This window comes from Musa acuminata, chromosome BXJ3-11, assembly GCF_036884655.1.
Source record: "Musa acuminata AAA Group cultivar baxijiao chromosome BXJ3-11, Cavendish_Baxijiao_AAA, whole genome shotgun sequence".
In the NCBI taxonomy this organism is placed as follows: Eukaryota; Viridiplantae; Streptophyta; class Magnoliopsida; order Zingiberales; family Musaceae; genus Musa; species Musa acuminata.
Window position 1 is genome coordinate 23,374,836 of NC_088359.1, and position 22,794 is coordinate 23,397,629.

The 22,794-nt window shown below is 38.1% G+C and overlaps 1 protein-coding gene across 7 annotated transcripts; it reads right to left on the reverse strand.

The window, feature by feature from the left end:
- Positions 1-488: 488 nt before the first annotated feature.
- Positions 489-21,855, reverse strand: LOC135583393 (protein SUPPRESSOR OF FRI 4-like). Of its 7 annotated transcripts, XR_010502314.1 has the most exons (9): positions 21,463-21,855; positions 20,552-20,649; positions 4,722-4,848; positions 4,226-4,578; positions 1,810-1,967; positions 1,647-1,700; positions 1,049-1,412; positions 826-915; positions 489-755 (listed from the first exon to the last, which is right to left on the reverse strand). XR_010502314.1 is itself a non-coding variant. In XM_065174603.1 (8 exons), exons 1-7 carry the CDS (start codon positions 21,651-21,653, stop codon positions 844-846), a joined length of 1,053 nt encoding a protein of 350 aa, XP_065030675.1. In that variant the 5' UTR covers positions 21,654-21,855; the 3' UTR covers positions 489-755; positions 826-843. The 7 variants fall into 7 exon arrangements, 2 of the variants coding, with proteins under 2 accessions (XP_065030675.1, XP_065030676.1); XR_010502310.1 differs by having other exon boundaries at positions 1,049-1,700; XR_010502312.1 differs by having other exon boundaries at positions 489-775; positions 1,049-1,700.
- Between the last annotated feature and the right edge of the window lie 939 nt (positions 21,856-22,794).

A 22,794-nucleotide genomic window follows, 5' to 3' on the forward strand; every position in this document is an offset into this window, starting at 1 on the left:
ACTCGAGTGACATATGACTAGATATACCTTTAAAGCGTCTAGTTCATTATATTATTTTGTAATAATATCATGCAGGCACTTGTGAAGAATTTTGATCATGACAGATCACCTTGGATCCTTTATCATACGACTATTAAAAGTTTACTAAGTCTATGCTTCCAATTTACAATACCTATTATATATTTATCAAAATGATTAATCTCAAATTAAAAGAATTCTTTAATCTATTTTTTTTCTTTTATAGATCCTTAAAACACTACAAGAGATTTCGAGAAACTGATCCTTGTAAACCAGCACTGTCTTCGAAGAACCAGACTATCATTTCCCCATGATTCATTGTATTGCATATACGGATTGCATGCCAACCACACTGCTGCTGCTGCACAAGGATTCCACAAGTAGAATTAACCTAAGTGGAATGCTATCACAAACTATAACAACCACCACCCCCCGCTAGCATCTCGACACTAGCCATCAATGTCTTCCCATTACAAGATCCAAATTGTCTACTCCACAATCAAATTAAAATCATTTTAAATGGATTACATTAAGATGGAACACCCTACTTGGAACAAGAGGAAGATCTTCTATGAACCCAGTCAAACTGTTTAGCAACATTAACTGCCACTTTAACATCCAACTCATATCATTAAGTTTAACCAATAAAATGGTCTACCATCACCATTTGCACCTGCCCACAGCCGCGACAAAAAACTCAACCAGGCTTCCAAAGTCCGTCACCACCGACTTCACCACTGCATCATTCAAAATGAAACTGCTGCTTGATGATGATAAAGTCCTAAAATCGCAAGAGACTTCACTTACTTCCAGCACTGGGGAATACTAGAATGTCATACGGCCAGCAAGCCGTCTCTCAGATATTCTTCTGTCTATAGCTGCATCGATGGAGCTCATCTGTTTTAACACACAACAAGAACAAATAAATCAGACCGACGGATATGGTCATCCAGAAGATTATTGCTACTCTTCATGCTTAATTATCTAACTGCACAAGAGGAAGCAAACTTGCTTCTGAATGAAAGCTGACCTGCATCAACTCTGGTCCCACACTGATCAAAAACAGATAACAACAAATGCTACGTATTGACAAAAGCCTGCTGGCATATATTCTCGTTCCACCCAAGCCCCACGCTCATTAAGAAGCAATAGGGAGAATGAATACCATATAAAAGAAACTCAAAACTTAATCAGAACACAATACATACATTTTTGCATGGTCCTGGTGCTAGGTTGAGAACCCTCGAGTCATTTGCAGCACAAACTTGTCAGATTTGTAACACTAACTAACAGCAAAAATAATGTAAATACCTACTTGGAATCGTTTGATGCCCCACTAAAAATGAGACGATGGGAATGAAGAATATCCTTTTTCCCATCAACCAGTGTCATAACTACAAATTAATTAGATAAAAGGCCTAGTAGTAAAACTCAGAAGAGCCACAAATGCAATTATTCCATAATAGACTGTATTATCAAGATTCAGATGGAGTTATCAAATGTAAAGTACATTAAAGTATAGCCCAAAAAATCTGCAAGGATTTCTTTCTTTTTCCCCTACCTATTTGGATTCGCAACCAAGTTGCATATCCATTAGAATGAGTAAACAAAAGGTAGTAATAACTTACCTGGCTAGTTTCATCATGCACCTGATACTTTGCTAGAGACATTCTTCTTTCCTCCTGCATGATAATCCCATGTTAAGGAGCCATGTAGAATCAAGGAGAAAGTATTTAGTAACAAAATGTGAAGAAAAGGTCCAAAAAAGAATGTTGGAATTAGAAAACATACCATTGACATTGCTTCATCATCCCATAACAAGTAGACCTCATTTGTGGTAGGATTAGAAGGAGGTGGTTTGTTGGATATTACAGGTGGAGGTCCAATTGAAGGATTCTCAGTGTTTGGACCAGATGCATACATATGTGAGTTTGCATATGGCATACCACCTAAAAATGATTGATGAAGTATTTACAGAGTCTAAGATATGATGTTAGCCTGAAATAATTTTAAAGAATCTCGGAGTTGATATACATTCAATATATCAACCTAAGCTTTTCTGTTCTAGCTAAGATGTTCATATACACAATATACAGAAGAAATGGAAACAAGATGCAAAATTGATGAGAATTTATAATGGATGCAAGTTTTAGCAGTGCAATTCGATCTGGCTGGCATAGATTAAAGGACTAACATCAATGGAAAATAGTTTAATCGGTGGAGAAGCTGTAAACTACTCCATAAATTTATCTTCCTTTTAACTATTTGTTCCTCTTGCAATGATAAGAACATAACCATTCATTCCATAATCAGATGAGCAAAAGAAACGATATCGAGGAATCCAAGCTAAAAGGAAATCTAGGACTGCGGTACTAAAAGATGAGAATCAATTAGTTTGACAAAGGCAACTATACATTTAAAGTAGTAACTCCAACAATGAGCTAAAAGACTAGTATATCTAGGCTCCAAATAATTTGCCTCAACTTCAGTGTCTAGAGATGTAACATTTTGTCACTACAAGTTTTTCAATTCATCTTAACAGGAACTACCAAGTACTGGTTTAAAATTGTGCAGGTTGTTTTCCCTTGCCAATGGTACAGAACTGGATGCAGACCCTTAAATTTAAACAAAGACTACGGAGTTCCACATCATTCAAGACTCGGTGAAGAATAGGTTAGATATATTAAATGTGTCCTCATGAGAAGGAAGCCTTAAATTTGAAAGGGTCTCAATCTGATGTGGATGACAAATCATCTGAAGCTCGAGAGATACTCCTGGTGTTTACCATTTTTACTACTACTACAAATTTTTTGACTGTCTTACTTCACCACAAGAATATGCGTCTATTTGCTAATACAAAGTAAATTTTTTTTAATGGTTTAACATATAAGTTTTAGTTAGAGTCTCATTCATAATAAAGATAATTCTAACTTCTCAACCTCAATGCAAATTCTAGACAGATGAGCTATATGCAGAAACTAATTCAAATGCAAATGAAGTTTCTTCTTTAGAATTCAGTTGACTATCCCTAAACCTACTTTTTTTAAAAAGAAAGTAAATATATTGCTTCAAAATTCTGTTACAGCCCACCCTTTGCACATCAAAATGCAAGAGTGAACTCAGTCCTTGCACAACATGCTATTTTAGGTATTTGTCCAAATGCAAGTCACCTAATAGACATTTTGGCAAGGATGGCTGAAGCAAATCATCTTATGTCCCAACCTCATATTCACTAAAACCATTAACGAAATTTACATAAATCTTTTCCCAGAGAAAACAATATCAATCGGTAACCTTACTGGTGATGAACCAGCAAGTACCAAAATTGCATCTAAATTATCAAAGTTTGGATTGTGCAACTTTAGTACCAAAACCTAATGATCAGAGAATTATTTCAAACAAAAGGATTAAACATACTAAAAAGGTTTCAAGGAGACATTTAGTTGGTTACACTGGAGTGCGCACAGCTAAAAGATCATGACTTCGAGTCTTGCTGTATGTGCCAAGTATGCATATTATGTAATAGTTGAGTGGCATACCAAGATATCATAACAAACTCCAACTCAAAAGTCACATATTTTCCTAATAGAATAATTTCAAACAAAATTGTAAGATTAATTAATAGGATATAGTTATGCTTGCAGAGTACTTGATAAACAAAAATGAAGCAACAAAGAATTCAGTTGCTGAGGTAAAGGTCATCACAAGTCATTTAACAAAACAATGTTGCTACTTCATATAAGGAGACATCAAGATAACATAATAAAAAAGGTAAAAAACAATCTAGGTGTTATACATATCATTTATCATTAAAAAATTATTTTATTTTTGTGCAAAGGGTAAGTGACGAAGGTGGGATTCGAGCCAAGACCTTGCAAAAAACTATCAAGATCTTTACTGGCTAAAATAGTTGACACTGTTGAAATTACTTTTATTGCTACTGCTGAGAAAATATTTAGAAAAAAATATAAAAATAATTAGGTCCATCTGCATTTTAGGGGAATATTTTAACATGTAGTACATCTTTCAATTCCCGTCATGTGTAATTAAATAATTTGATCTTATTTATGAAAGAATATAGATAAGTAATCAAACACTATGAAACTCAAAAGTCAAAACTAAAATGTGAAAATAAAACTCTGGAATGTTAGGAGCCACATTACTACTTGCTACAGCAGTATTTGATACAGAATTGCATCAGCTATACCTTTCAACATTGTTGGGGAGCTTGATGAAATGATTGCAAGTGAAGATGTTGTCAAAAATGGAGACCTCTGAGCAGGTGCACCAGCTGGACTGTGGATTGGAAATAGTGGTTGGGATACTGCAGGTGGTGCAGATGAGGGCAGGCCAGGTGGACCAGCTTGAAGTGGTGATTGAAGTCCAGGGGCAGAAGTGGAGGTCATAGGAGCTGTAACATTTTGGACAGGAAATAATGGCTGTTGTGGTGCCACAACAGGTGGAGGTACTGAAACAGCCAATGGCGGTCGAAACCAAGGCCGTGGTTGAGCAGCTGGAAGAGGCCATGTTGGAGGCATCACTGGAATTGTGGGATTGTATCTGATTAAAAAGATACAGAGCATGTGAGAGGATGTACTATACGAAAATAAACACAGGTGATTCAAAGTGAATTTATTAAAAAGAACAAAAATCTTAAGATTATAACACTTCTCCATTTAACCAGCAAAGTAACAAGGATGTACACTGGTGGAACTGAACCATATAATGTTGGGGGAGGGAATCTGATGCCCAGTGGACCAGGAACCACTCCACCAACGAGCCCAGTGGATGGAACTTCCAGTTTAGCTGCCTTTACTGATACCTCTTCATCTGCATCAGAATGTCATAAAGAATTACTGAGAAAACATTGAATGACACCACAATTTCGAGAATGCACCCTGGTTTCTGAGGAAGATTACTGGTGTCTATTTCCTGTTTCTTGGACAAGGTCAATAATGTCAAATGTAGTTTTTTGTATAGGAAGTACAATAGTGACACTCATATCATAGCAAAGTATCTTAAAGTTAAATGTATTTCCTGTAATTAGCAAGCTACAGCTTCCAGTCTCCGCTCAGCATTATGTATCTTGCTGTTTGATCCTTAATAAAATATTTTTTTGTTAAAAAAACTAAAACCAAGCTTATCAAACTCAGCCTCTGAATTTGGGCTGTAGGATTGTGCGATCTTACAATCCACATCAAGCCCCGGGAGTTGGGAGTTGACTCGACTTCTGAATCGTAAACCCAATGGAATCGGGTTGACTCATGAGTCAACTCGATACAGTCGGCTGACCCATCCGAGTTGACTCATGTTTACTAAGTTGATTCAACTTTTCATTTAAAAGATTAAAAAAAGAAAAAGAAGCAAAGGTGCGTGCACGAGAAGACAAAGGGACGAGCAACAAGCAAGCCCTATACTGTTCGCTGCTCTCACTGCCAACATCATTGCCCGAGCCACCTCCTCTCAGCTGCTACTTCAAGCTGCCACCTCATGTCATCTTGTTAGCACTGTTCTCTCCTCTCTTTTCTCCTCTCATCTCCTTCCCTCTCTTGTCTGTTCTCTTCCCCTCTCTTCTCCTCCCATCTCCTATTCTTTCCTCTCCTCCCCTTTGTTATACTCTCCACTCTTTCCCAGTTTCCCTGTCCTATTTTAGCCCCTCCTCCGCTCTTTTCTCATCCCAACTCCTTCCCTCTCGTGTCTCTTGTCTTCCCTTCTCTTCTCCTAATACCCTCTCTTCTTTCCTCTCCTCCCCTCTATTGTGATCTCCATTCTTCCCTGCCTTACCTTATCCTCTAGCCCCCTCTCTACTCTACCCATCTCCTCCCCCCTCTCACATGATCTCCTCTCTTCCCTTCTCCTCCCCTCTACCGTGATCTCCTCACTTCCTCTCTCCTATTCTGTTCTCTCCTCCCCTCTCTTATTTCTCAGGTATCCAGATTTATTTGTGAAGAAAAAAGTTATAATTATACATGATTAACCAACAATTCTTTGCATTCAATTGTTCAGACCTTGATTCATGTGGATGGATGTTGAATAAATGCAAAATTAGAATAATATTTTATTTTTTCTGAATGTGTATTTCATTTTCTTAAATTTTTCAAGAAATGTTCTTTGGTAGAAACCATCATGCAGGAGCTCTCATCAATGAAGAAAAGGTTTTCTTTCTTCGTTCAATATGTAAAGTAGATACATGATATGAATTGCAGTCATTATTTGTTGTTTATGATTACAACATAGGAAGTAAGAAAAGAGAATTTTCTTTTATCTAGTGACTTGTTATTTGTTAGTATTTGTCAGTTTGTCCAGCACACTATTGTATGGTACAACAACTAGATTGATAATTCTAACTTTCTACTTCAAGTTTTATCAACAGTATACACAGTTCATTAATTATTACAATAGAAATATCAACGGTCGATCACTTTTTTAATCTGAGATCATCTTTGAATTGTGATCCTCAAGTAGTAAATGAGAGACTAATCAAAGCATTGTAAATAAAAACACAAAATAGGAAAAATATTCTTCATTTGAATAAGAGACAATACTATTTAAGTATGATTATTAACCTAAGAACAAATGTGCGTTATTAAATATTAACAAAAAATTATAATACATTTCTACAAGTATATGTATATTTTAAAAATAGTTTGTATAAACTGTAGGATCTTACAATTCTATGATTCCGAGTTTATGGTCCCTTTACAATCCTAGCTAGGTAGGAAAGCAAGTTTGACATCCTTGAATAAAACATGAGTTTAACATCCTTGAATAAAACATTTAACGTCACCAAAAAACATGTAACCCAAAAACGATAAAAACATGCACGTGTGCTCATGGACATATATTAATGTCCATGTGCTTTTCCTATGTAAAGTTTAATATCACATGTAACAAGAAACTAAGAGTTCAACAAAAGAAGCATTTTGAATTGAAAAAAAAAACTACAACTAAAAGTTACATCATGTGGATTATCTATGGATAATGGACTATTTGTAGATAAGTTGTCACGGACTTAGTTGGTTTTGCCTTGGACGTATGCCACCTTTGCGTGTCTATATGCAAAGGTCAACCTCCACGTAATCTCTCAAGGTCCTCTAATGACATGCAAAAGAGAAAATAGATTAAAAAATAAGGCAACGCACGTGCAAAGTGCCACTGTTGCTTTATCGAAGAGTAAACTTGGGATCCACAATTAGGCATTTCAGCAAACACTTGATAGGCCCTACAAAACACAAAAATGGATTTCACAAGCTTTGAATAATCGCGTGACAAAAGAGTCTAAGATAATTTGCTCCCTACGACACCGGTGTGAAACCATACGACGAACCAACACAAGACACTACGAAGCCCCACCAACCATGACACCTGGGGGTTCCAGGGGTTTGAGATGACTGATGTTTTTTGGTTGTTTACCGCTCATGGAAATCCCTACAAGTTATGAGCTGGAGGCTTCATTTTTAGAGATTTGCCTCTGCACGACTATCACATACAAGCTATGCTTACAAGTCAAAATAAGCTACAAAACCCTACCAAAATGTAGCTATCATGCCTACTACAAGCCTAACCCCTTACATGTTGTCTAAGGCACGAACAAAAAAGAAAAAGTACAAACATTATATTGATCATGTTCACTACAATCAGTCTATGATAATCCCCTAACTTATTCCTTCAATGTCCTCATCAAAGCCTTTGTGGACGCTTCATCTCCTTGCCTTGTTACATCTTCAATCTTGCTTTAGCTACAACACGCCTCTCGACTCCCAAATGGTCTTTCGATGTTGTTATGTAGTTGAACTTTGATCCGTCACCACTGCTTCATCTTGCCACTTTAATGTGAGTCAATCAAGTTGTGTTGATCTTCGTACCTTCCTTGTTGTGCACTAATCCCTCGAACGTCTTGTGCCGATTAAACTAGATGGATGCTTGTTCGAGCTCTAACAAGGATCACCTTAAAAAATCTAAAGTTTTAAGGACTTGTCCTCTATAAAATTTGTTCATCAATTCCTCTTTTGCTTAGTCATCACCTTCAAGTAAGTTTGCATCACCTCCATTTTCAGCTACCACTCTCTTGAGAAATAACGTGAACAAACTACCTTTAGTAAACCCAAATCCGTTATTGAGAATTTTGACAACTGTCGAATAATTAAGAGCAAGGCTTTTAATATCGTTCCGTACCACTCGATACGTGTGATATGTATCGGTCCACCAATTGACTAGCACACGGACCACCCACTACCGAGCGGTATCAACCTGGCTGCAACGAGGAAGAAGATGGCATTCAAAGAAGAGGGAGAAGCATCGAAGAAGAGGGAGAAGCGTCAAGAAAGAGTACCACGAAGTCACCGATACGCCGTCACCAGCGTCTTGATTAACCTGAGCCCGTTGAACCTCGATGCAAACTTGTCTTCCACGCCCTTTCTTGTTCCCGATTTGACATCGCCCTCCCTCGACGATCCTGATCTAGGAGGTAATGACAAGGAGACTCATACATCTTTGGAGGGGGAGCTAGAGGTGCGAGGATCAAGGGAGGCGACAACGAGAGCAGCGGAAGAGGCAGCCACGAGGAAGGCAACGAAGACCCCAACCTTCTTCATCTCCGAACGATCTCCTTCGTCCACTATTGTCGGCCGCAAGGAGAACCTTCCGATGCCAATGTCAAGGAGAATCCTTCTAAGTCATGCGTAGACAGTGCTTGAATGTGAAGTTAGACATACAGTATCACTAAAAAAAAGATATAAAATTTACATCTTTTTATATAAAAAAATATAAAAATAAAAAATTAATATATAAAGATATAAAAAGATAAAGATACGACATACCGAGCAATCTTCTCGTTATTGTCACATTGTCTTTCTTCTCTCCATCTCCTTGACGTTGAAGGCCGCATACGAGGCGACGAGGAGAAGGACAAGGTGACAATGATGAGGCAACCACTCGGTATGCCGTATTTTTATCTTTTTATATCTTTATATATTTATTTTTTATTTTTATATCATTTTTATATAAAAATATTTATATTTTATATCTTTTTTTAGTGATCCTGTACGCCTAACTTCACATTCAGGCATTGTTTACGCATGACTTAGAAGAATTGTCTTCATCAATGCACCTAGGATGAGGATAGGATGGAATAATGCCATCGAAGGTTTATATATATATATATATATAGTACCACTCGAAACTAAAATTAAATTTTATATTTTTTTCCAAGTGTCCCGCTTGGTACACCGTACCGTACCAAGCAAAGCTTAGTACACCGATACAGTACAAAATTTCAATCTTTTATTAAGAAAACAAGAGTACACGATCCCTCAATGAGAGCAAGGGCTTGGCGACTCAACGAAAATCCCACCTCTATAGTACCATGGTGCTCTCTCATGCCCACGGTCCTATCATCTATCACATTACATTCATGTCCCATCTCTTTGTGATCGACAATTCTACCATTACAACATTATGATACTCCCTTTGAGTCCACCTTCATTCTAACTAATGCTTGATTTTGGGTAGCTAAGTCCCTTTGGATTCATCATTGTTTTCTCATCCCTTAGGACCATATGCTTCAACATCTTCGTGTTCTCTAAGTAGTTTACCTCGATACAACACTATAACTCTTATGCATGGCCTCTATTATATGATAGGGTTCACACTGATTTTACTCTCCTTTGTCCTTGGTAATAACATTCGTTGGCTCGATCATATCCACTAACTGAATTGGGTTCTCTCAAGCAAATATAAGCTCAAGACTCGCTAGTACTTGCACTTGAAAGGTCCACCACTATAGTATTGCACCTTTATTCGCCAATGATCAAAGGCTTTCATCCGATGCAAATTTGGTGCATGCATAGAAGACCCGCCTTTGTGATACCATGTCATTCACTACTTGAATTCATAACCTTTCTTTCTATTATGTTGCTCATCAGAGCATTGCTCTCCAACCATCCCTTTGGGTGATCGAGCCCCCCACAGGACTTTTATTGTGTCACATTGCCTCGACTTGTTCCATTACGATCTATTGAACCACATCGCCTCTTGGTGGTGTCTTCATTGCCCTTTAATCTTGGTGTCTTGAATTCAAACTGCAATCCCTCTTTATGTAACCTCTGGCAACACGTCATAGGCCCTCTGTCACTTTTGATTATGTTTGCTCCTTTGGCAATCGAACTTTCATCCATTTGCAACATCCAAACGCCCAAGTGCACCTCTAGGTTGGTATTTTGTTGAAAATTAATGCACCATTGTTTAGATCCTGGGCCCCTACCTAGAGTATAATCTTTGCTGCACACACCAACTCTCGTGACAACTCGAATGGTAGCACTTCAACATATTCTTCATCGTTGCAAGTTAAGTCAATCCCTCACATTAGTCCTTTCATCAATTGTCTTGTCGAGTTAAGGTGTATGTGCCACAAAGACCCCTTTCACTTTGGTACCATGCAAGACGAGTTTGCCTTCTCAAAATGAGGAAACTAAGGAACGATATAGTCTCGTTCTTATCTTTACAAGAGTTTATATCATCGACCTCTGTCCAAGGAAAGCTCCACGAAGTTGGTGCTTTCGCTTCAAATTATATCTTCTAAGTCAACTCCCTTCATACTTCACTAAGTCCAATCCAAGATGCTTTGCTCATCATTTAGCATTTAAATGATGGTGGCCTTTATGCCCATTCGATGGATCAATCCTTCATTGACCCTAATGTTCACCTTATTAGCTCCTTAGCTCCAAGTGTACCTTAATCTTTCATGTTGCTCTGAAGCACTCCCCCACTTGATCTCGCAATACATCTACCAATACATTACCCCATATGATATCTTACGATGACTTCTTCACTGCTTACATGATTCTAGCCCCCTTCAAGCTTTATGAAGCATCTGTGTTAAGATACCTCCCTTAGAATATGAGGTTTGCTACACATGAATCCTCCATGGACTTATCCCCTCTAAATATTTATCTCGTTGGAGCAACTTTTCTCTTTGCGTACTTCCCCTTCAAGTTTCGATGACCATCATCTCTAAAGAATACTCCGCCTTGCCAAATTGTGACACTTTGCCAATGCCATCCTTCGCTGCACCCTCAAGGCCTAGCAATATATAAAACTTGCTATATAACTTATAGTCTTAAGGATGTATCCTTTTCCCTAATGTCGAAGAGAAAGTTGCAACATTCTATAATGTCGAATTTTGATCACCTTGGGATGGCCATGAACACCCCTTGTCCATATATAATCCATTGCATGAGGACCGAATTTTTCAAGTCGACATTTTCCTACCTCCATAAACTACGCAATTATTCCCGTCATCGAGCAAACCAATCATAGTTGCATGGTCTCATACTTTGCTTCCCGCTTGCATTGAGCACCATCAAGTTAGGTTGATGATGTGAAGCCATAATAAGAACTCAACAATCCCAACCTTCGTGTGTTATGTGTTCTTCCTAGCTTGCTTGTCCTCGTGATGTCTCTCACGTGAAATTTTGACTATTTCTCTAAATGTGAATCTTAATTATATGCTCCATTGAGTGACTCCTCTCCTTGTGTCTCTACGCTCGTTTTTACCATTTATCCAAAATGAGGACTACTCGCCATACATGCCAAAGTACTTCATAGTCCTCGTGGTGCCTCTCATGTAAATGTTTGGTCTTCCTCTAAATGCCAATCTCGAATGCTCGTTCCATTAAGTGACTTCTTTCTCTATGTTTCTATGCTCGTTTGCACCATTTCTTCAAAACAACTGTGCAAGGAAAAACAACTCTCCATACATGCCAAGTACTTAGTATGCTTGTCTCACTTTAATACCATCTGTCACGGACTCTCAGTTAGTTTTGCTTAAGTCATATGATACTCTTGCTTGTCCGTTCGCAAAAGGGTCAACCTCCCTATAACCTTGTAGGTCGCTTGGGATCCACAAAAGAGAAAATGAATTAGAAAATAACCCAACACTAAGGGAACTATCATACGACTTAATCAAACAAGACATGAAAGCAAACACTTAATAGGCAATATGCCACCAACAAAAGTCCACTTGCACAAATGCTCCTATGACATTGCTATAGAACCATGCAACATACTAACTCAAGACACTACCCCAAAGCCTCATCTAGCCATGTGCCACTTGAGGGTTCTAGGTGTTGAATCTCGGATTTTGATAATGAAATCAATTGGTAAATTGCTTGACCTAATCTATGTATTGAGATAAATGTGCATGATTAACTACGATAGCAGTAAAGCGTAAAACAGATGATGTGCCGAAATTGAAGATTCGGATGATGTACCGGGAGCTTGCCGAGAGTTCGTCAGAAGATCGCCGAGAGTTCGTCGCCGGAAGCTCGTTGGAAGACCGTCAAGAGCTCGTCGGAAGATCGCCGAGAGTTCGCCGAAAGCGCTCCGGAAGACTCGCCGAGAGAAATCGACATACCGAACTAATCGCTTGCCTTAATCGTAGTTAGTACATTAGTTGAGTTAGGATTGGGAGGTAATCCCACTAACTCAGATAGGGGCCAACTGTGCCCTTAACAGCTGAATTGGGCTGGATTGAACAGCCCATTCAGCACTTGAAATCATGGCCGGCAGTGGCACCGCCTGGGAGACCTAGTCTCCCAGGTGGTTTGGGCGGTGGTACCACCTAGACTGGGCAATGGTACAGCCGGTAGTTAATGCTGTCATCGGTGGTACCGAGCTCTGTTAGGTGGTGGTACCGCCCAATGTCAGGTGGTAAGCGATAGTACCGCCTAATAATGGCGATGGTACCGCCAATACCCCGAAATCTGGGGATGTGACACTTTTTTGCTCCAATTCTAAAGCCAATTGGGGCCTATAAATACTTCACCCTTTTCTGTGTGAAAGGGCACGAAAGCATTGACATAATCCTGAATTCTTGAGTGTTAAAGTGTTGTAAAAAGTGCTAGAGTCCTCCTCCCTTTCTAAGTGTTGAGATCATTCAAGAGAGGTGTGAGACTTATAAAGGTTAGTCTCCTAAGCCCATGAAAAGGAGAAAGCGCTGTAAAAGGTAGTTGTTCTTCGCCTATTGAATGAAGGCCATTAGTGATTGCCGATGACCTCAATGGAGAAGGAATCCGAAAGTGGGTGTAGGTTACAACGACCGAACCACTCTAAATTCTGGTTTGCATTTCGTCTTGAGCAATTTACCTTTCTTGCAAGTTACTTTACCTTCTTACTGCTTTCTCTACACTCCCATACGCTTTCAAGTTAAAATTTTTATGAAACGATTTTCGTCGAAATCGGGTTTAATCGAAATAAAGACTTTTAAAACGGGAAAGTTTTCCGGTGCACTAATTCACCCCCCTCTTAGTGCCGCTCTTGATCCTAACAATTGGTATCAGAGCAAGGTCACTCTTATTTGGTTTGAAACCCAAGAGAGATGGCATTTGTCGGCAACCTAGAGGGTCACTCAATTACACATCCGCCTATGTTCAATGGAACGGATTACACATATTGGAAGACTAGAATAAGGATTTTTTTGATTTCTATGGATTTTGAGCTATGGAACATTATCGAAAATGGTTTTCAAAAGTCTTATCTTCCAATAAACGATTGGAATGAGTTGGAGAAGAAGACTTTCGCTTTAAATGTCAAGGTTATGAATGCCTTGTTTTGTGCTTTGGATAAAAACGAGTTCAATCGAGTGTCCATTTGTGAAATGATTTTTGATATATGGCACACACTCGAAGTGACTCACGAAGGCACTAGTAGAGTAAAGGAGTCGAAAATTAATCTTTTAGTCCATACTTATGAGTTGTTTCGAATGAAACCGAGTAAGACCATTGGAAATATGTACACTCGATTTACGGATGTCGTCAATGGTCTAAAAGGACTTGGTAAAGGTTTCTCGGATTTTGAACTTGTTAATAAAATCTTAAGATCCCGTCCAAAGAGTTGGGACCCTAAAGTAACGGCCATTCAAGAGGCCAAGGATTTAAATAACTTTCCTCTCGAAGAACTAATCGGGTCACTAATGACCTATGAGATGACTTATAATGTTCATAAAGAGCTTAAGAACAACCTTCCAAAGAACAGGAAGGATATGACACTAAGAACTTAAGAAAACCACTTGAAAGAAAATTCAAGTGATTAGGACCTTGATAATGACTTGACACTCTTAACAAGAAACTTTAAAAAATTCATAAAAAAGAATAAATTTAAAAATGACACTAAAAATAAATTTGAACCCAAGAAAGAATAAGTCATATGCTATAAATGCAAGAAGCCAGAACATTTTAAAAGTGAATGTCCCCAAGCAAAAAAGAAACAACCAAAGAAGAAGAAGACTCTTAAAGCAATGTGGGATGACTCAAGTGGATCCGAAGAAAAGGAGCAAACCAATATCAAGCAAGTTGCTCACTAGGCGCTAATGACTATTGGAGATGAGGTAAGCATTTCATTAGATGCAAGTTTATCTTTTGATGAATTACTATGCGCTTTTCATGATTTATTTGATGAATGTAAATTAGTTAGTAAAATATACATTGTTAAAAAAGGAATATGCTTCTCTTGCTAGTGATTTTGATAGACTAAAAATTGAGCATGATGATAGTTTAGCTCCTTGCACAAAATGCGATCAATTAGAAACGGTTAGAAAGGAAAACTTACTACTCAAATAAACCTTAAAAAAATTTGAAGTGGGTAGCAAGTCCTTGAACATGATCCTTGCTAATAAGGGTCACGTTCATAAAAGAGATGGAATCGGCTTTGTGAGTAACACTCATAAAAATCTAACCATCTTTGTTAAAGGCCCTACCTTGCATGTTTCACCCTAAAACAAATACAACTCTTGTTACAAATTTGGACATGTTGCGTACAAATGTCCATTTAAGAAATATAGTCTACATAAATTGATTTGGGTTCCTAAAGGAACCTCAAATGACTCAATACAACATGATAAGTTGTGTAGATCGATTTTTGAGGCACCCAAGGTCATGGGTACCTAAAAATCATCCTTTTTTGTAGAAATGTTTACTATCACAAGCTAGGAGCAAGAGATGATACCTTTATAGTGGATGCTCAAGGAATATGACCGGAGATCCATCTCAATTCTCTAAGCTCACTAGCCTAAACGAAGGATATGTCACCTTCAGAGACAACAACAAGGGTAAAATCATTGGCAAAGGAACCATATGTAACAAATCTAACTTCTTTATTGAAGATGTGTTATTGGTTGATGGTTTAAAGCATAACCTTTTGTGCATTAGTCAATTGTGTGATAAATGATACATCATTAGATTTGAATCCAATGCTTGCATTATTAAAAAAACCACACAAAAACACCGCCCGCAACCTACCTTATAAATAGAACAAATTAGGGCCAACGGTAGAACCGACCCCAACCCATTCTAAACTTTTCCAAAGAGCCCCAAACCTCTTGATCATCTTGTTCTCCCTCTAGCAACTAAAAAAAAATCCCCATTTTCTACTAAATCAAGGATCAATCTCAAACACCATCTTGGTAATCACAAGAAGGAGAAACTACTAAGGTAATTCATAAACCAAATTGATTTCCCCCTATGCATTACTTATTTTTGTCTATTATTTATCTCCAGAATTGTAGTCTCCATGAGTTCTAGAAGATCCTCTAGGGACAAAGGGAAGAGGAGATTAGATGAAAACTATGACTCTCTACTTTTTGATTCTCATCAGCATGCCCTTAAATTTTCATCCATAGAATCTAGAAATGTTCATAAGGGTAAAAATATTGATTTAGATGAATTAAGTGATTTGAAACCTATTCAATGGTTTGCTTATCTAGACATTCTCCCGATCCTTCAAATAAGTGAACCTATCTACCCTAGACTTGTTATGCTATTTTACAACAATTTACATATAGATGAAAACGAAAGGGTATCTACCTATCTCTTAGGATCTTAGGACATCATATACCCATTACGGATAGCATAATGTACAATTTAATAGGAATTACGGAAAAAGAAAAAGGCTATAATTTTAGAGGCCAATAGGATGAAAAATCAGTTGGGACCACTTATTCTGAAGCCTTAGGAACCATCTTCGGTAATCCTAACTTGTCTACTCTTCCAAAAAGCTATGAACATTTATTACCTTTCAACACCAAACTACTTCATCACATCTTGATAAGCATTATAATTCCAAAACAATATCATCATGATGAAGTTAACCAAATGGAAGTAGGAATGATGTATTGGATCATGAAAGGACATAAAATTTGTTTTGGCTACCTAATTCAGCAAAATATGATTGAACTATTGAAAAAGAATATGATGCTTCCATATGGTGGCCTGATCATAAGACTAATCCATGCTTATGGCATAGTTATCCCACCTGACGAAGAAGTTATGAAACTAGATAGATTTAATGTCATAAATAGAAACATACTTCGAAGATTAAGGTGTATATTCAGAAATGAGATATGGACTAGATTACCTAGAAGGACTGATCCCCTTCCACTTGAACCAGAACCTGAAACACCAATATTTAGGGGTAATCAATCTTCTCCTACTAGTCCCTTTGAGGCAACACCTCCAGCAGAGCAAGTCCCGCCCTCATCTATCAACGACATAGGGACTTGAATGGATCGATTTGAACAACGTCAATATAGATTTAAACAACGTCAAGATCAAATTTTAAATGAGTTGTAGCAGATTCATCAACAGCTTAATACCTTATTTAGACATTTTGACTTGCCACCATCTGAATAAGCTGTATGTCTTTTTACTGATGTCAAAGGGGGAGAAGTGGACGAAATCCTTATCTTTTATTGTGCTTACTTTGATGCAATAATCTTATGTTGTTTACTTTGATGTTGTAATCTTAAAATGATGCTTACTTTAATGTTGAAACTCTGTGCTGAAAAATTCTATAACGTTATGATCTTTTAAAATGCTAAAAATTTCTTTGATGTTGTGATCTCTTTATCATACAAATGATGCATTATCGGATTGTGAACTTTTGAATGCTACAATGCAATAATGATGATATTTCATGCAAAGAGTGATGAAAGGCTCTGCCGAAACATTTTATCATGCATGAAGTGATTGTGCATTTAATATCTTGATGACTTAAAATTATAGTGATGCACAATGCATGTGATTTCTAAATCAAAGCTTGAATTCAATGTTGTGAATTCAAGTTTGTATGACATATAGATAGGGGGAATTAAGGTTAACTCCTTCACCAAATGGTTGACATCATAAAAAAGGGGGAGATTGTTGAATCTCGGATTTTGATGATGAAATCAATTGATAAATTGCTTGACCTAATATATGTGTTGAGATAAGTGTACAAGATTCACTACGATAGTAGTAATGCATAAAGCAGATGATGTGTCGGAATCGAAGATTCGGACAATGTACTGGGAGCTTGTCGAGAGCTCGTCTAAAGATCGCCGAGAGTTCGTCGGAAGATCACCGAGAGTTCGTCACTGGAAGCTCGTTGGAAGATCGTTGAGAACTCATCGAAAGATTGCCAAGAGTTCGTCGGGAGTTCGCCAGAAGCGCGCCGGAAGACTCGTTGAGAGAAATCGACATACCGGACTAATCGCTTGCCTTAATCGTAGTTAGTACATTAGTTGAGTTAGGATTGGGAGGTAATCCCACTAACTCAGATAGGGGCCAACTAGGCCCTTAACAGGGCTGAATTGGGTCGGATTGAACAGCCCATTCAACACCTGAAATCATAGCCGGCGGTGGCACCGCTTGGGAGACCCAGTCTCCCAAGTGGTATGGGCGGTGGTACCACTTAGACTGGGCGATGGTACCGCCGATAGTTAATGCTGCCAGCGATGGTACCGCCCCTGTCAGGCGGTGGTACCGCCAAAGCTCGGTCTCCGAGCTTTGTCAAGCGGTGGTACCGCCCAGTGTCAAGTGGTAGTACCGCCCAATAATGGAGGTGGTAGTACCGCCAGTACCCCGAAATCCAGGGATGTGACACTTTTTGACTCCAATTCTGAAGCCAATTGGGGCCTATAAATACCTCACCCTTTTCTGCATGAAAGGACACGAAAGCATTGGCATAATCCTGAATTCTTGAGTGTTAAAGTGTTGTAAAAAGTGCTAGAGTCCTCCTCCTCCCTTTCTAAGTATTGAGATCATTCAAAAGAGGTGTGAGACTTATAAGGGTTGTCTCCTAAGCCCATGAAAAGGAGAAAGCGCTGTAAAAGGTGGTTGGTCTTCGTCTATAGAAGGAAGGCCATTAGTGGATGCCGATGACCTCGACGGAGGAGGAATCCGAAAGTGGATGTAGGTCACAACGACCAAACCACTCTAAATTCTAGTTTGCATTTCGTCTTGAGCAATTTACCTTTCTTGCAAGTCACTTTACCTTCTTGCTGCTTTCTCTACGCTCCCACACACTTTCAAGTTAAAATCTTTACAAAACGATTTTCGTTAAAATCGGGTTTAATCGAAACGAAGACTTTTGAAACGAGAAAGTTTTCCGCTGCACAAATTCACCCCCCCTCTTAGTGCCGCTCTTAATCCTAACACTAGGTGTCTAAAATGGCTAACGTTTTTTGGTCACTCCCTCATGAAAATCTCTGCACATTGCAGATTAAAGGTGCCATTTTTCGATAGTTTTGCCTCTACACGACAAGCACTCACAAGTTGTGCTTATAAGTTAGATAGGGCCACAAAACCCATCCAAAATGAGGTACCAAGCCTATTGCAAGCCACTTACGTACTACCTAAGGCATGAACAAAACTGAAAAGCACACACATCACATCGAACATTTACACTATGAAAGGTTTATGACAAAGCACTTGCATGTTTCTTTTATATCATTTCTGACAAGAACATGCCAAGGCACATAATGACGTTCATACTCCAATGTTACCCTAGCCAAAGGACATCTTAACAAGTAGGGCTCTAAAAAATGCAATAACATTTTTGCACAGCGCATCGATATCGAGGGTGGATTTGGTAAAGAAAAGCTTTATCTTATCTAAAGTATAGATAATTCCAAAGGGAAAGGCTTTATTTTATTTAAAGTATTAATAGTTTTGAAGAGCAAATCTTTGTATCTTATTAAAAGCATTTATAGTTTCATAAGTGAGCAATATTATCTAAAGATCTTGGTGCAAAGAGAAAACCAATGATTTAAAAAGCACTAGGCGCCAAGGTCTAAAAACGCCCGAGGCGCTAGGCGCTCGCCTGAGCGAAGTGAGGCGCTAAAATATAAAAATATATAATATAATTAATAAATATAATTATTTAAATAAAAATATGATATTAAATTTAAAAAAATCTTATAAAATCATAATATCACATTAACAAAAAATCTTCAAATTCAAAACAATAACAATAATTTTAAATAAATAAAAATTAGTAATATTAAAATTAAAATAATATATTATTAATCTAATAAAAAAAAATATTGTTACTTGTATATAGTTAACAGTATATTATCGAGTCGATGTGAGAAGAGGTAATAGCGAGCAACGACAGCGGGAGTCGGAGAGGCGAGCGGTGATAGTGGCAACGGTAGCAGGGAGAAGCGGTAGCGGGAGTGGAAGCAACGAGCGACGACAGTGGCAGCAACAGCGGTAGCAGCGAGCAGTGGCAATGGGAGCGGGACTGATGAGCGGTGATAGTGGCAGCGACAGCGGTAGTGGCGAACAGCGACAGCGGGAGCGGCAAGCAGCGATAGTGGCGGCGGTAACAGAGAGCAGTGACAGCGGTAGCAGCAGGAGTGATGACAGTGGCAGCGGTAGCAGCGAGAGTGGGAGTGGCGACAGCGGTAGCAGCGAGCAGCGACAGTGATGTGTAGGGTTAGGGTTGGGAAGTCGCGAGAGGAAGGTTGATATCGGTGCTTTAGTTGAACCAACTAAAGTACCGGAGACCGAACCAAACCTAAAACGCTGGTTCGGTCACCTGGTTTAACCCAGGCGCTCGCCCGAAGTGCCCGATGCCTGGGCTCGGGCGAGCGCCCAGGCGACGCCTCTTTGAAGCGCACCGTCTGGAAACGAAGTAAGGTGCTCGGGCCTCGCCTTGCCTCGCCCGAGCGCCTAGGCGAGCACCCATTGAAATCACTGGAGAAAAATATTATCTGTAGAAGCTCATAGTGATCTCGCTAGATCCAAATGTTAAAAATAAGAGTACAATTAGATTTCTGAACAAAGGGACATGTTGGCTCCTAATTCATTAGATTCACTTTTAGCTCCTTATCCATTTTGCATGAGTAAAAAAAGCTCTTGAAACACAAGATCAAGTAAATATGGACAAACAACATCATTCATCACTAGCAGATCATAGCAAGTTCTATAAAGAGAATCTCTAGTATATACAAGATAACAGATACTGCATTTAAGAGCCTCAACGTCAAGAAAATGGCAAATCAACATAAAACCCACATAATGAGTATAATGAAAAAATAAAATTTTTAATACCCAAAAGGCAATAACAAGAGTATCAGCGAAAATTGATATTATATGTTAGAACAAGCTAGAAACACTATACAAAATACGAAAAAACAAAAATTAAGAAAAAATTATCTACACTAATTTGGCAATTTTATTAGACTAATCAGAAAGAAATAGCATGGAAAGAATATTACCCTCTCCATAGTGAGCTGCTAAAATATCAGGAGGAATTCCTTGCATTCCATAAATCTCGATCTCTGTTGATTCTCTATCAGGTTTGGCATTGGGAACTCTGAATGAAAGCGATTGAAATTCAGAGCAAAAACCAAGAACACTAGGATGAAAATTTAATCAACACAATGAAAAAGACAATAAAATGATAGAGATCCACCTGTGAGACAACCAAGTGACATGCTTATCATGATTCGTGGCATGGAACACACATTAGAGTCGAGCTAGTAACCTATACCCTAAAGGTATGATCCTCGATTATTGTTCAGGATCAATCATGTGGGCTCCAACTCAAGGTCAGCTTTGTCAAATATGACCAATACACATGCAGAATGTGTAAAAATAAACTATTTTGAATCTACCTATGCATTAACAAAAAGTCACTATGGCATAGAAAGGTTTGGTAGGCATGCATCTAACAGAACTGAGATGGTCAGTGGTTTGGATCGTTATTAGAAATGGTTAATGAAACAATTAATGAATGAGTGCTCTTTATATCATTCAATCTTTTTTTTTTTGGTTCGACGATCATGAAAAAATATTCTCAAAATAACGTGGAACCTATGTATCTGAAAAACATTACTGATTAATTAGAATTATAATTATCGATTAAGGGCACAGAGGAAAATGAAAATCGCTCATCAGGATTTAATCCCAAAAAACGAAAACAAGAACAACAACCAAAATAACATTCTTTAACATAAAAAAGAATCAGCAACCCGCATATCATTCATCAGTCACAGATCAGGGGCATCAATCGAGTTCGCCATCATATGCAGAAAATAAGACTACGCAAGCATAAGGCAAATGATCTTCGTCAAGAAATGATTAAGGGTTTTTTGAAGCGATTGTGGAATCGGGAGCGAGGGGTTACTTGGTGACCGTCTCCTTGTGGACCTGGAGGACGTGGATGGCCATGCCACCGGCGGTGGAGAGCTTCTTGTGACATACATGGCACTTGAAGTGCTTGGCCTTCTGATGCTGGACAAGGATCTTCTCGTCGTCGAACACCCGATCGCAGTAGTAGCACCACACCTTCGACGGGCGCTTCTTCTTCTTCCCCATCGCTGCGACCCTTTATCGTAGGAATCAGTTTTATGGATCTCTCTTTGTTCGATCGGACGCCGGAGCGTTCGGAGATCAGGGTTTTGGAGACAGCCGATCAAAGAGGAAACCGAATGGAAGAAATTTCCCGTATCGAAAATAAACAGGGGAAGACGCAGCGAGCGGCAGACTGGTTTCCTGCGCTCCTTGCGTTGAGATTTGCGAACCTCCGAACCCGATCGATGTTAATGCGGGTTTGGTAACATAGGGTGGACCCGGTAAGGAAGCAAGTGCGGGACCCGTTTTTCGCGGAAGAAGTAATAAAGAAGCCAGAGGTCTTTGGAGCTTTCGGCTTCAGTTAAGAGGTAATTTCTGTGATATAAATCGTGGTTCCCTTGCTATATAAAATAGAAACAAAAAGAATATATAGGATTTTGAAATGCCAAATTAATTAAAAATAACTTTTTTAACAGTCCTAAAATAGAAATAATTATTTTCTTTTTACGATTTCATCTGCTTTTTTCGAGGTTCCATGAAAATTTTGGTAAAAAAATTTATAATTTCAGCTTAAATTATCTAAAAATAAAAATAAGATAAATTCGCTTTTAAGATTCAGTTAATTAAAAAATAAATCCTTTAATTGTCCAAAAATATAAACAATGGTCAATTAGGGCTTTTCAAGACATTTATAAGATTTCATAAAAAAATTAATTTTTTTGGAGAAAAAAATCTTAATTACATTGTTATTAAATAGGACACTAAAAATAGTATAATCTCATTCAAAAAATAATATAACTAAAATTTCAAAAAGATTCTAAAAATTTCATAAAACCAATTCTAATAATATTCAAATGATTTTTAACCTAAACTGATTCTATATCCACATTAAATTTGCTAAAAGTTAAAAAAAATATTATAGGTTTTTAAAGTTAAATTAACATAAAATAAACATTTTGATGGTCCAAAAATAGTAAAAATTATCATTATTTAGGGCTTTATCTAGTATTTTTCAAGGTTTCATTAAAATTTAGGTAAAAAATTATAATTACATCTTAAATTGATCAAAAATAAAAAATAAAAAATCTCAGTTTCTTTAGGTTAAATTAGCCCGAAAATAGGTTTGTTAATAGTCCAAAAATAGAAACCATGGTCATTTAGGGCT

What these genes read in the sequence shown, in the direction of transcription:
- LOC135583393 (XM_065174603.1), bottom strand. Translation starts at nt 21,653, where the DNA reads ATGGGGAAGAAGAAGAAGCGCCCGTCGAAGGTGTGGTGCTACTACTGC. An exon ending in TATGGTTCAGTTCCACCAGT is followed by an intron (nt 4,579 to 4,721) that starts GTACATCCTTGT and finishes CTTTTTAATCAG; the next exon opens with ATACAATCCCACAATTCCAG. An exon ending in CTCCCCAACAATGTTGAAAG is followed by an intron (nt 1,968 to 4,225) that starts GTATAGCTGATG and finishes AATCATTTTTAG; the next exon opens with GTGGTATGCCATATGCAAAC.